The 12660-nt window shown below is 37.6% G+C and overlaps 1 protein-coding gene across 2 annotated transcripts; it reads left to right on the top strand.

Moving 5' to 3' along the window:
* The first annotated feature begins 2144 nt into the window (after positions 1–2144).
* On the top strand, positions 2145–8866 carry LOC146746175 (uncharacterized). Of its 2 annotated transcripts, none has more exons than XM_085498444.1 (2): positions 2145–2177; positions 6850–8866. In XM_085498444.1, exons 1-2 carry the CDS (start codon positions 2172–2174, stop codon positions 8368–8370), a joined length of 1527 nt encoding a protein of 508 aa, XP_085354570.1. In that variant the 5' UTR covers positions 2145–2171; the 3' UTR covers positions 8371–8866. The 2 variants fall into 2 exon arrangements, 1 of the variants encoding a protein (XP_085354570.1); XR_014929124.1 differs by lacking the exon at positions 2145–2177 and adding an exon at positions 3435–3556 and having other exon boundaries at positions 6850–6982.
* The last annotated feature ends 3794 nt before the right edge of the window (positions 8867–12660 follow it).

The following is a 12660-nucleotide window of genomic DNA, read 5'->3' on the forward strand; positions in this document are numbered from 1 at the left end:
TCAGAATTTCCATGTAATCGCCTGACCATGAATAAAGGCAATCGATTTATAGCATGTCGGGGCTATCGGCGATTTCGGGTACTGGACATCTCAACCCCCCAAAAATCTCGACCCATTTTTCGTTGGACATCTCGACCCACCTACACCTATAGCCAAAACAAAGGTAGCGTGAACATTCAGTTGTGATACATGTCAAAACAATCGCTGCCAGTGATATATTTCGCGAATAAAAAAAACAAAATAAATGCAATCAAAGGCGCCGACCACGGGCGTTAGAAATATATAGAACACGTTGTGACACAGTCTCACCAGCGTCTTTCGCTCATTGAAACGGACAGACACACGTGCTATTTTCGTATATTGAATATGATGGCAAGAGAGAAGAAACACCGGAAAAGACAAGTTGTGTATGTGTATTTATCAATCATCAAACTAAACATTCAATGTTATATAGTATAGTAAATTTTATTTGACTCAAATTAATAAATTGGAAATACATTAACCATGGTCAATAATCATACACACAAAAAAATCAATAACAAGAAACACAGATAGGGTCGCGTCGATGCGAAGGGTCGAGATGTCTAGAAATCGGCGATTTCAATGAATAGAGATTTAGAATACCAATACATGTCAACACTCGCAACAAGAAAATGTGCCGCTAAGACATCGGGGGCGAGGACTTATTTTTATTATTTCACATAGTTCCGATTGATCTAGCGGCATGACTCGCTCGCAACTGCTACGTTAGTACGTCCATGGCTCAGTGTAGCCTCGTAGACATCCAAAATTTCGCTACATTTCAACACATGTAACTTGAAAACAAGTGGCTAGGACATCGGACTTAATTTTATTTCACACAATGCCGATGTAGCTAGCACTCGCAACTACATACAAATCGCCACTAGCAACTGCTATTTTTAGCGCTAGCAACTGCCATTTTCGAGCGCTAGCAACTGCCACTTTCGAGCGCTCGCAACTGACACATTTTGCTACTTGCTACTCGCAACCCACCACTCGCAACTGGCGTATTTATGCACCCTTACATACCTCCATGTTCGGCTTCACTAAACCCTCGAGGTTGAACTCCGATAGGGTTGAGCTCCGACCATGTATACGCATCGTGGCCCAAATATCGGAGTCGAAATCACGCCCTCAATCAAGTATCCTCTCATTTCAATTATGACGGAGACAACATCGTTGGTAATTTCACGCAATTTCCGGATTGACGAAGAGGTAGGCACCCTAATATTTATTTGACAGAGTAAAGAAATGCTGCGATAGATTGATAGCTCAACGGGAAACAGAAAAATGGCGTACGAAAATATGCGACAAAAACTTGAAAGAACGACTGAACAGATCCAATGAAAATTGAAGAAAATTTTTAAAGACACCAAAGATAAAAAACATATCACAACAATTGAACAATTACAAAATGGTAATTTTGCATGACAATAGCTTGAGCGAATATACATTTTTGCTGACGTGTTTCCTGTTTATTCGAGATACTAGTACACAAGTGCATTGTCTTTTCTATCTCCATGCTCAGACTCGTATATATTGCATATGTAGGGGTAATCTTGTTACACTGTTCAGTAGTTAGTCTCGACAACTATCCCAAAGTACCGTCTTCGGGAAGTTTCAGGCCTCTGTTATCACCGTGATGGTTGCCAGGCGTTGAAAAATTTACTATCGGAGTACAGTCTATTTTCAATGTTCTTTGACTTTGCAGGAAATTGGTCGGTTGAAAAATAACCTTGGTCTTGTACGTGTATAGAGGTCAAGTAGTTATTTTAAACAATGCATTATCAGATACAAATTGATTGCAGTACGATTCGAACAAATATGCATAAGTGGCGTGGCCGAAATGTTTTGGATAAGCATATCTAGTTCGAATATGGACAATCTATGATTTGACTTGTCCCCCCTCCAAAAAACGCAAGGAGTGGTTCCCCCGTAATTGTCGTGTTCACTTCACACACCCCACGTTGCTGCATGTTTATCTTAGAGAGACCTTGTGGATGTCATTATCGGCATGTATGTGCCGATGTATTTTCAGCAATATGACCCTATAATTATTGTTTCACTAAGTCCGAGTCCTGTACAGTTGACATCGATGATCCGACGTTGCGATAGATTTCCTGGAGCCGGCCGGATAAGTCTGTTATTCCATGGAGGTAAAAACAATCTCTTTTTACATCAATGGTTATTCTAATTACAATGGACATATACCTAAACAACGTAAACATTCCAACGCTAAATTTGAGGAAGTGCATGTTTTACAGCAGTGTACTCATCTGGATAACACTATTTTCAAGGACACTAAATTTCGCTAAACATAGTTATTTTAGTGATGTTTATCCTATCGGCTTACACCAAGTACATGTTTATGCTTATCCACGAAAGTATATGACGGCCAAGCGAACAGCGTATATACATTATCTGAGATTCAAGGATTTGAGTTTGTTTCAGTTTGTGGTCACCTGCATTGTAAAAATTCGAAATATATATTTATCAAACAGCGCCAGCAATCGCTTGCTGGGGGTCTTATTGACAATTATATTTAATGAAGGGAACACTTCTTACTATTTTGTGTGGGCACAGTTTTGTATACAGGTCTAAACATATTTTAATGAATGTTTAATTCTATATTTAAGTTTATTCCCCAACACATTGTGCGAAATATTAAAATTTAACTTGACTGTGTTACATCAAATATAATCACATGTCTTGACGAGTAGTGCTTGACATAGCTTGCAAGTCAATAAACTAAAACAAACTTTTCATCACTTAATTGAATTGAGTTTATCTCTCAAGTACTTCGGCTGATAAGTTACTCAGAAAATTTGAAATATGTAACTTGTGTTTTTTTAATGTTCAACTTCGTTAGAATATTATGTAATAGTGTATAAAAAAAAGGTTGATCAGTATTTTTGGATGAACGGTTATCCCTAACTCTTTCTTCTTATCACCATTTTCTACCGCGTCACTTCTTTTCTTTAGATATGATAGTCTTGTTGGCTGGTGACTATTTTACTCCTGAAAAATACGTGCCATACGGGTAGTATGTAAACATACTAGGAATATTATCTGTATGGAATTCGGGAATATAAATAAAGTACACGTAATGATCACTCTATGGCACATAACTGACATTCTTTCACGGTTCTTTACAAACAAACTTGAAAACGGCTGGACGGGATGCCGATGTTTATCTATAATATCACCTTGTCGTGTTGGATGTATATAAACGGTCATAGGCACACGCCTATTTGCATTCTGGCATAGTTTTGTTGAGATTCACCGTCAGTTAATATATACATCGTGCAGTCCAAGTTATCATGTCGTTTCCATGGCTATGCATAATACTGGCGTAATTGTTTTCGGCTGCCTTCACCCATCCAATATGACTTTACACAGCTGTTTAAGCAAGTAAATGAGATGACAACGGGGGTACGAATTATTGCCTTATGTTACCGACTAGTACACTGTATACTATACGTGGATAGGAGTGCGCCGGATTCACTCTATTCGCAGACGCGCCTTTATCCAGTCGGTATGTAAACAACACTGACTTTGTCATATCATAGACCTCTTTTCTAAGGTCTATGGTTATATATATCATGGAACTATTATAGTTCCATGTATATATGTACCACGGCGTTCTGTGGTTATAACACCAACAACTGTTCACTGTCTGATGACGTATATTGTTTTCATGTCTGCCGGATTCCATGTGGCAACTTCCGGGGTCTGATATTAATTAGATGGGTCGTGAGTTCACATCGCGATTGACCTCATTTGCTGCGTTGGCACAACAGCTTTTTATCGGAGCCCCATGGCTCAGGGCAGCAAAAATGGCTGTGTATATGCGTTCGACTCGAGCAGGCGCTAATGACTCCCTGTTTCGATTTTGAGGTCGTGGTTACTTAAACGGAACCGTGAGATAGATATTTGTTTCTTGAATTCTCTGTATGTCCCCTATATGTTATCTGAATTTGATTCTATGTTTCAATGAGTGATGAATATTTTTTCAACTTTTCATTTGTTAATTGTTGTTGTTTAGTGCCTGTATCGCCTGTGTCGGGAATACATTTACTAGAGAAAAATTTGGAAACAATAACTTAAGCGAATAGACTGTAACACATTTGTCATATATCCTATTTATTCATAAACGTAGAAAACGATACGCATATGATGATAATAATAATTGCTATATTGAGTTTATATCCATTTGCTATTGTGGTATTTATTACGAGTTACCTTGCACATGAACGGCAAAAAAATGCGAAAAAAACAAACAATTATTTGTTCACGTCGATGTAGCATTGCAATAACAAATTGGTTCAGCAGTACATAAATATGCGTCGTCACTTCCCTCCATCGTCATGCCATGGTAGTATGAATCGGTTCTTCTAAATTCACCACCAAGGGTGTGATTTCGGTTTGTGCAGAGCGTTCAGGTAGCAAATGTCGGCACGGACCGAGTTTCGGTCCCAAGCATCTATCGGGACCGAGATCGATCGCACGCACAGGAATTGAGTTTCAACTCGAAATAAACACGTGAAGCATAAAACAAACTGTTTCGAGTCATTGAAAAATAGGGGACAAAACCATTATTGACTTTTGAGGGGAATGGAAATGACTCTATTTGAGGGTTACACAATAAGCGAGGGAGCAAGTTTTTATGCAACGAAAAAGTGGAGACCTTGAACGTACTTTATGTATTTTAGTACAACGTCATTTTTTATTTGATTACCTGGCGCTTTATGTTCGTGTGCACCACAGTCAGCTGGCGCACACGTGATAATAAAATAATCTTGGTACGTCTATGATAAAACTGAATAAGAGAGAAGTTGTGAAACGCGTTTTTCAGATTCCTGCAAATCAGGACAAAAATGCCAATCTTTCACGATCCGTTGGGGGTAATATTAAGCCAATCGATAACAAAATTCGGCTAAATTCGTAGTTTCTGTGTGGAAAAATCCCTTAAATACGAACACCCAATTACACGAAGAACATAGAACACTTTCCTGGGGTATTTAAAATCAAAAATTGTCATTCCAGCTCAGCAGCCAATCAGCGACAGCCTTACATTTAGATGTCAATTTCGGTTTCAAATACCCCGGCTTAGTTTTCTAGGGTGGAGATCATAAACATATATCACAGGAATGTTATAAATAGATTGTTTACTTATTGTATTTAGTAGTGGCAACTTTGCAACGTGAGACACATCCTTGGTAATCACGTGGTCGTGCCAACGATTGCAGCGATTGGCTGGTCGCATGGTTGCTCTGCCACACCTTAGGGATTTTACTTTTAATATAGGGTTTGTAAACTTTGGAAGGTACTAATTTAAGAGAGATCATGGAGAGATGGAGAGATATAGAGAACGAGAGAACGGTGCAGCAAGGGGTTACCTCGGCTTACTGTTTGTGTGAATAAAGCTGGACTATCTGTAATGAGCCAGGGAGCTCCCTGAATGAACTAATGTGTATTCATTTGGGTCGAATCTGGTACCTCTAGGTGTAAGTGACATCAGCCAAGCGAGAAGAAGTTCCTGATCCCCGAACACAACGCTAGTGTTCATGACACCAAACTCACTGCGAAAGCTACTCACGAAAGGCATTCACCGCTAAAGCCACTCACCGCGAAGCTACTAGTATACAATATATATCATTATTATATTCATATTATTTTCACGCACATTATATACATAATTTTCGTCAAATATTTTATTTACTGTTATTTACAAACTATTTTTGCTCACCGGCTCAAACATATTGCCAGTAACGATTCTGGTTGTGTGGTGTAACTATATGTTAAGGATTAAATGCTGTATTTCACGTTATTTGAGCCAAATTTGCATGACGCATGGAGCTAAAAAAAGAAGGAGACTGAACTGGTTTTAATCCTACTTGAGTCTTTTGTGTCTACGCGCCTTTCATGTCGATGACTTTTGCCGGCTGCCGTCACACTGATTATTCAGCCGTCACCGCCTTCCTGAGGTGTGACGATCATTTTTGTTCTGCGCAGTTGACGTCACAGGTCGCTGAACATGCGCGTAGCGGTAATTACGATAGTGTGTTGTCAGTTCTACAGGTCTGCGTTTGAGTCGTAGAAATCGGACGGGTTTTCAGCAAGTTATTACAATTTTTTTTAGCTCTATGCACGACGTGACTCAGTTGAGTTGACTTTTAACCTGTTATGTCACCACATGACTCACTATCTCAGGATATACAGCACTCTCCACACATAATGTGTGTCGGAAAAAATATGACAATGATTTATCGTCTGCAATTAACGAGAAGGAAAACAACTCTCCCTCATCCAATTTAATTTGTGATAATTTGCAAACAAAATACAATGTAATTTTGCGGGAGGTAATTTTACGGTAAAATAGCACCGCCTTTCAGCGTACTTACGTAACAATTTTGTGATATTTAATATATTGGAAGCAAAATTGTATATGCATAAGAACTATATTTTATCATATACAAATAAGTTAAATAATAAACTTCATTTGTACCACAATTGTATGTAAATATAATTTGCTTGTATATCAATTAATGCTCTGAATCTCAAGTGCAGCTTTCAACGTAGACTTGCTTACTAGTTATTATTTTCTTTAGAAATGCGATAAAATACTATATGTTGTGTTTCAAAATGATGTGAATGATGTTTTAGTGTTTTCACACAATTTGCATACTAGTAATTCATTATATAGCTCGCACATCATATACTGATTATTTAATTGAATATCTCATTCTAACTAATTAAGATGTCTGACCATCAATTAAATTATAAATTATAGATCTCAATTATATCGCATCTTTTTTATATTTACAGTTAAACGTAACTATGGTGACGGGGAACGATGGTGAAGATGTGGTTATATCCACTTCAAGAGTATGTCTGTCGACCGGGAATCTAAAATTACCAGACCTGAATATTCGGTGTCGTCAGGTGGTATTTCATGTTCATTCCTGTCTTCTCCGCCGACGAAGTGTATATTTTGAAAGAAGATTGTCCAATCCTTGGTCCGCAGTTGGAAGTCTGAATGAGGTGGTTTTCACCACAACGCCACCAACGCTGACTGGGCTGAAGTTGACGTTAAGATACCTCTACGGCGAATCTTTGCAAGTGCCGAATGTGAAAGAACTCGTGGAGTTCATGGAAGCAGCCGATTTCTTACAAGTTTTTTTGGAATGGAGATATTTCGTAAACTGCATCACCAGAAGAAACTGTTTTGTTTTATTGGATGCTTCGTATAAATTCAACCACCACTCTATAGTTGACTGTATGTACGAATATATCGCTGAACATTTCTACTTTCTAGCAAAGACACAGAGCTACAGGGACACGAGTCACTATCACAAAACTAAAATAGCAACTAAACTTAAATCCGAACGGAGTCGATTTAAGAAATCCGTTATAGTATGCACTTCAGCCTACACAACAATAGATACGAACGGCGTGAAGCGTAACTTGGAATACTTCTACGATGACGTCACCAATCAATGGTACAATTTACCGTTAACATATTACATCACGCCATGTGATGAGAAATATTCGCCCTTTCCCCACGATGACATCATATGTGAATGCTATGGCAAAGAATACAGTTACAACGTCTACAAATATATTGACAAAAACGGGATTGTCATGTTTATTGCCAGAAACAACAGCCGTGATAAACAATGGACGGAATATTTCCTGCCTCTCCCAATAACAACGGTGTCGGCGCTGTCTTGTCTCTCAGTTCAACATTTGAAAGAAATCGGAGGCTGCATCTTTATGGTCATCGAAAATCATCAACCACGATTGCAGAATGTTCTCAAAATTCAGATTCAAACTCAGGATGATGAACACACGTTCAAATGCAACTACATGTTACCATGGCAACTTGCCGCGGTGCACCTGCTCCAAGAAGACCCCAATGTCTTTCTCTTAACCCAATCTTCTGACAACAGCTTGCGTCTCTATAGAAACGAGTCTGGTTGCGGTCAAATACAAGAGATTTGCGAAACGACATTGCCTGCCACAACCACACTGACATCTGACCGTATCACGATAGCCAACAACAAAATATATTTACTGGACAGCAACAACTCTGAGGCCGTCCTGTATTTTAATATTTCAAGTACCCCCTGTTGGGGATGTGTAAAGTATCCCCCTAGTGTTGAAAAAGCGAAATATATGACGTCACTAAGGCAAGAACGCATTGCACGAGACAGTGTCGACTATTCGCGCACTGCACGGAAGTATTCCTTCTCTGAACAGCACATGGACAGTAAACCTGCATTACTAAAGTGCTTGCTTCGAATAGTAAGACTAATAATTGGTCAATTGGCTCATTCCAATTTGTGACAAATATTCGAAATATGCAGTGCATCGTGACCAGAATAACTCAAGTAATTCAATCGAATTTTTCAACTTCTATGCTATGAGACATGATTTTAAAATTACTATCACCAATTTTCCACATCGTTGCAGCATTATACCACTTTTCTTTAACAAATATCTTTTCCATTTTCACAAGATCTTTTTCATTGAGACTTTGAAATCTTTAGAATGCGTAAATTTGACAAAAATACTTATAAAATCTCTACAAAAAGAGAGCAAATGCCCTCTTCTTGAAAACTGTTAACTTTATTGCTTTTAAACTTGTTACTTATGTTCCGTAGATGACCCTCTATTAGATTTGATAATTTCTAGATAATTTCTATTTTTAATGAATATTTTAATTTTCAACTTTTCTTAAAAATCTCTGCTCTGATTAGTTTCATACTTAGTATAAGTTTGGTAGAACTCTATTGAATATGAATATTTCATGACGATATAATAAATTCCGTAGTGTTTGTTATTTTGGTCAAAAACGTTATTTGACATCTTGATAAAAGCTGGTTCAATTGATTTAATACTTAGATCTATTAGATCTTGTGACATAAGGGGAACACTCGACTAATTCACATACATATCTTATAACTGGAGTTGATGAATTTAAAATTTAGGTACAATCAAACCTATCCTTATCATTGATATAACCTAAAAAGGGAGTTGAAATACTAGTACTTAAATGGTGGTAGTCGAGCGCCACGCATGCGCGAGATGTACGGGTCTCATAAACAAAGACGGCGATTTGGACTGTTGCGCAGAATAACGAGTGCAAATTGCGACGTTACCAAGCTTATATTAGGTATTTTTAGGTGACTAGAAGGTATCGAAAAAGTCACCGGCTGTAATTAGTGTAAGTCGCGCCTAGGTAAAACCTCATACATTAGAAGAGCGCATTGGATTGTGGGAAAATCAATGTTTAGCAACACAAATGGCACACGTGCGCAGCGCGACGACCACCGCCCTTTAAATAGAATGCAAACAAAGGTTTGTTATGCAACTATGCATGCACTTATTATTGAAAGACTGTGTGCTGTTGAAACAACAAAGCTATTTCAACCAACATATTTTACATGTTAGGTTTGGCCATGGTAGTGCGTGAATCCGCTCACTGTGTATCTGTACAATCCTCACCTGGATACTTGTCCAATGATAGGAAAGTCCAGTATGCCCTTAAAGGCAGCATCTGGGGCACATAGCACTTACTATCGGGAATATGTACGTGTATAATTAAATGCGCATAACGATTGGTTACAAATCCTACCTCTGAGTTGTAGCTGTTTAAACTGTGATAATAAGTACATCTCTCGTGTACAACACGCAATTAGTTTCGTATAATTACAATCCGGGCACCTTGTGACTTACCCCCATGTTAAAATGTAACCATATCATAAAAGATGACATTATGGTTCAAACAATACAATCAGTGTTGTCATGGAAATCTGCAAATATCAATTACAGTCAGTTTTCTTGTATTTGATCATATATTGTTTAGCTGCTATACTGACACCTTCGGATTTCTGCCAAAAATAACCTACTCCTAGATTATGGTATCCTTTGTACTGATTATTCGATAGGAAAATGATTTGAAAATGTATAGTCTATCATATAATCCGTATATTAGAAAATTTATCAATTTTACAAAACGATAAAAGATAACGTTGGTGGTTGGTCTCAATCCCAAATTGACGAAGGTACAGATAGGACTCAAACGTTTTCATTCCCCCAAACTATGGCAAGACATTTCTTTTAAATTACCACATTCATTTGAACAAAGTCCGTTTTGCCTCGGTGGTCAATGATATTCGCCGAAACCCTTTAAGTCAAGTAATTATCATCAGCCAGCTGTGTAACCCAAACTCCCAGGTCCGACTTAGGATTGTGAGAGCGATGAGATGCATATAAAATCAAAGTTCATCAGCAGAATTGTTGAACAATAATGTAAATCAGACTGTTTGATGATTGCTACTTCCTTTATCTCACATCATCTTATGTTGCAAATGTGTCATTTCTATTTCATGGCAACTGGTGTCTGGTATTTGGTATGTCAGTGGTAAGTTCAGGGCTCAGATGTACATCTTGAATGGTTTATTACTTTCACAAGTGAACTAATTCTATCAAATCACAATTGAGGTGTTCTGAACCCTCTATGCCATTGTCAGTAAGTGAACTTTCAATCAAATCGATTTCATAAATCAAATTTATATGTATTCTTAATTTCTGGTTTGGTGATCTGTTTCTTTAATAACTCCAGCAAGAGGGTCATTAGATCTCTCAAGGTGACAGCTCGAATAGAGAAAACCTAAGCTGGCATGCAGAGCCAGTCTTAAATGACACTCTCTCCACTTTCACAGGAGCCATTTGTTTTAGGGTGATATGACATTGTAATGAACCGATTAATTGACAAAAGTCTGCCAAACTCCTGCATGATATCACCAACAAACTGACGATATTGGTCAGTGAGTACCTGTTTGGGTATACCAATGCGACTATAACTAGTCACCAGAGCCTCAGATTAGCTACTATCTCCGTTGTGATTTTTTGAGAGGCAAAGCTTCAGGGTAGCGTGTTCATAATCAACCACTGTAAGCGCTGTATGCACCCACTGACGGATCTACTCACGCAGTGGCGGCGGCACCCTTGAATACGAACACCTAATCACACGAAGAACGTAGAACACTTTCCTAGGGTATTTGAAACCTGATTTGAAACCAACAATTTTCATTCGAACTCAGCAATCGACAGAATTTTCGCGGTTTACTTAATATTACCCCCAACGGATCATTTGACTGTGAAATATTTGTATTTTTTTTCTGAAAAAGTCTGAAAACGCGTTTCACAACTTGTCTATTTATTTTCATGCAAGATGGCGGCCCCATATAGTAAACATCGCATTTATTTTATTGTGCGCCAGCTGACTGTGCTTTCACTTTATTCGTTCATCCTTTAATTTCGACTTTTTAGATAATCCGTTGAAACCAAAATAAATATTATAATCCCTAATTTAATAATTTCATCCTTTAACCCTACGGCATTTCTTTTGGAGAAGTATCTTGCAAGAATAATTCCAAAATGCTGTTCCTTAATTTGTTATTTTGCGAATTCTCTGTTAAAATGGCTGCTTTAAATAATCAAGGGTCAGATACATCCGGGCATTTTTGTTGTTCACCAGTAAATATACTCATATTGATTTTTTCTACTGGTATTAAAGAATTAATGGATTATTTAGTGGGTCACAGACCAGTCTCTCGTATTAAACACAACAAACCATACCAATACACACAGAAGCATTATCTTGTCCATATTCAACCTTCCTTCCACATTCATACCTTCCAAGGTTATTCATGTATTAATCAAGAACCAGAACCTGACGAAAAACTGGTTTTGTTGAACAACACATACCAGATTAAAAATAACATTCTGTTATAAAAATGGATCTGTGATATTTTTAGATACCATGGACAGTTGTTTTGTAACACTCATTTTACAACTAATCTGGGCTATTACTGCTACTACCGAGTATTGTATTTATTCATGCGCCATTGTGTAAATATATGACATATTACTTATGAAATTGAATACAGATGACTTTAAAAACAATCTCCCCAAATAATCAATTATTGAACAGTGTATATCCGTTTCTCTACATGCCTATGTGTCTCTGTATGCATTCTATATGTTAGAATGTACAGTATAGCAACCAAGGTAGCTAACAATATGGCATTTTATAAAAGCATTTGTACAATTCATTCACATTTTGAAAATTCATTTTTACCTTGCCCGTACTATCAAAGATGGAAGGGAAAAGTATATTAAAGGAAAAATGTTCGTCCGGCGTTGTCGTCGTCGTTGTCGTCGTCATTGTCGTCGTTAATAATTGTTATTGTGTGCACAATAACTTTACTAATTCTATTGCAAACTTCATCAAACTTGGTCACCATATTCATCAGTATTAAGTCTTCCATGAGTTTGAACAACATATGTCCTGTATTGAATATATCATGCAAAAAATGAGAAAATCTGAATATTTTGACTACTGTTTCTACTTGACTGATCACTGGTGATACGCATCAAAGGTCACTGACCTCAGTGAAAATATGCATTGTTGTATGTGTTCAATGAAGCAAATCATTTATCTTGTAATAATATTCTTGGCAATGTATCTCCTAAATCCCACGGGGAGACTATTGACTGGGTTTCAAAACTAACTCATGGGGAGTTTTTTTGCACAGTATGATACACATTTGCAATCCTACCAATACA

This window comes from Saccoglossus kowalevskii, chromosome 4, assembly GCF_978046115.1.
Source record: "Saccoglossus kowalevskii chromosome 4, keSacKowa6.1, whole genome shotgun sequence".
Taxonomy (NCBI): domain Eukaryota; kingdom Metazoa; phylum Hemichordata; class Enteropneusta; family Harrimaniidae; genus Saccoglossus; species Saccoglossus kowalevskii.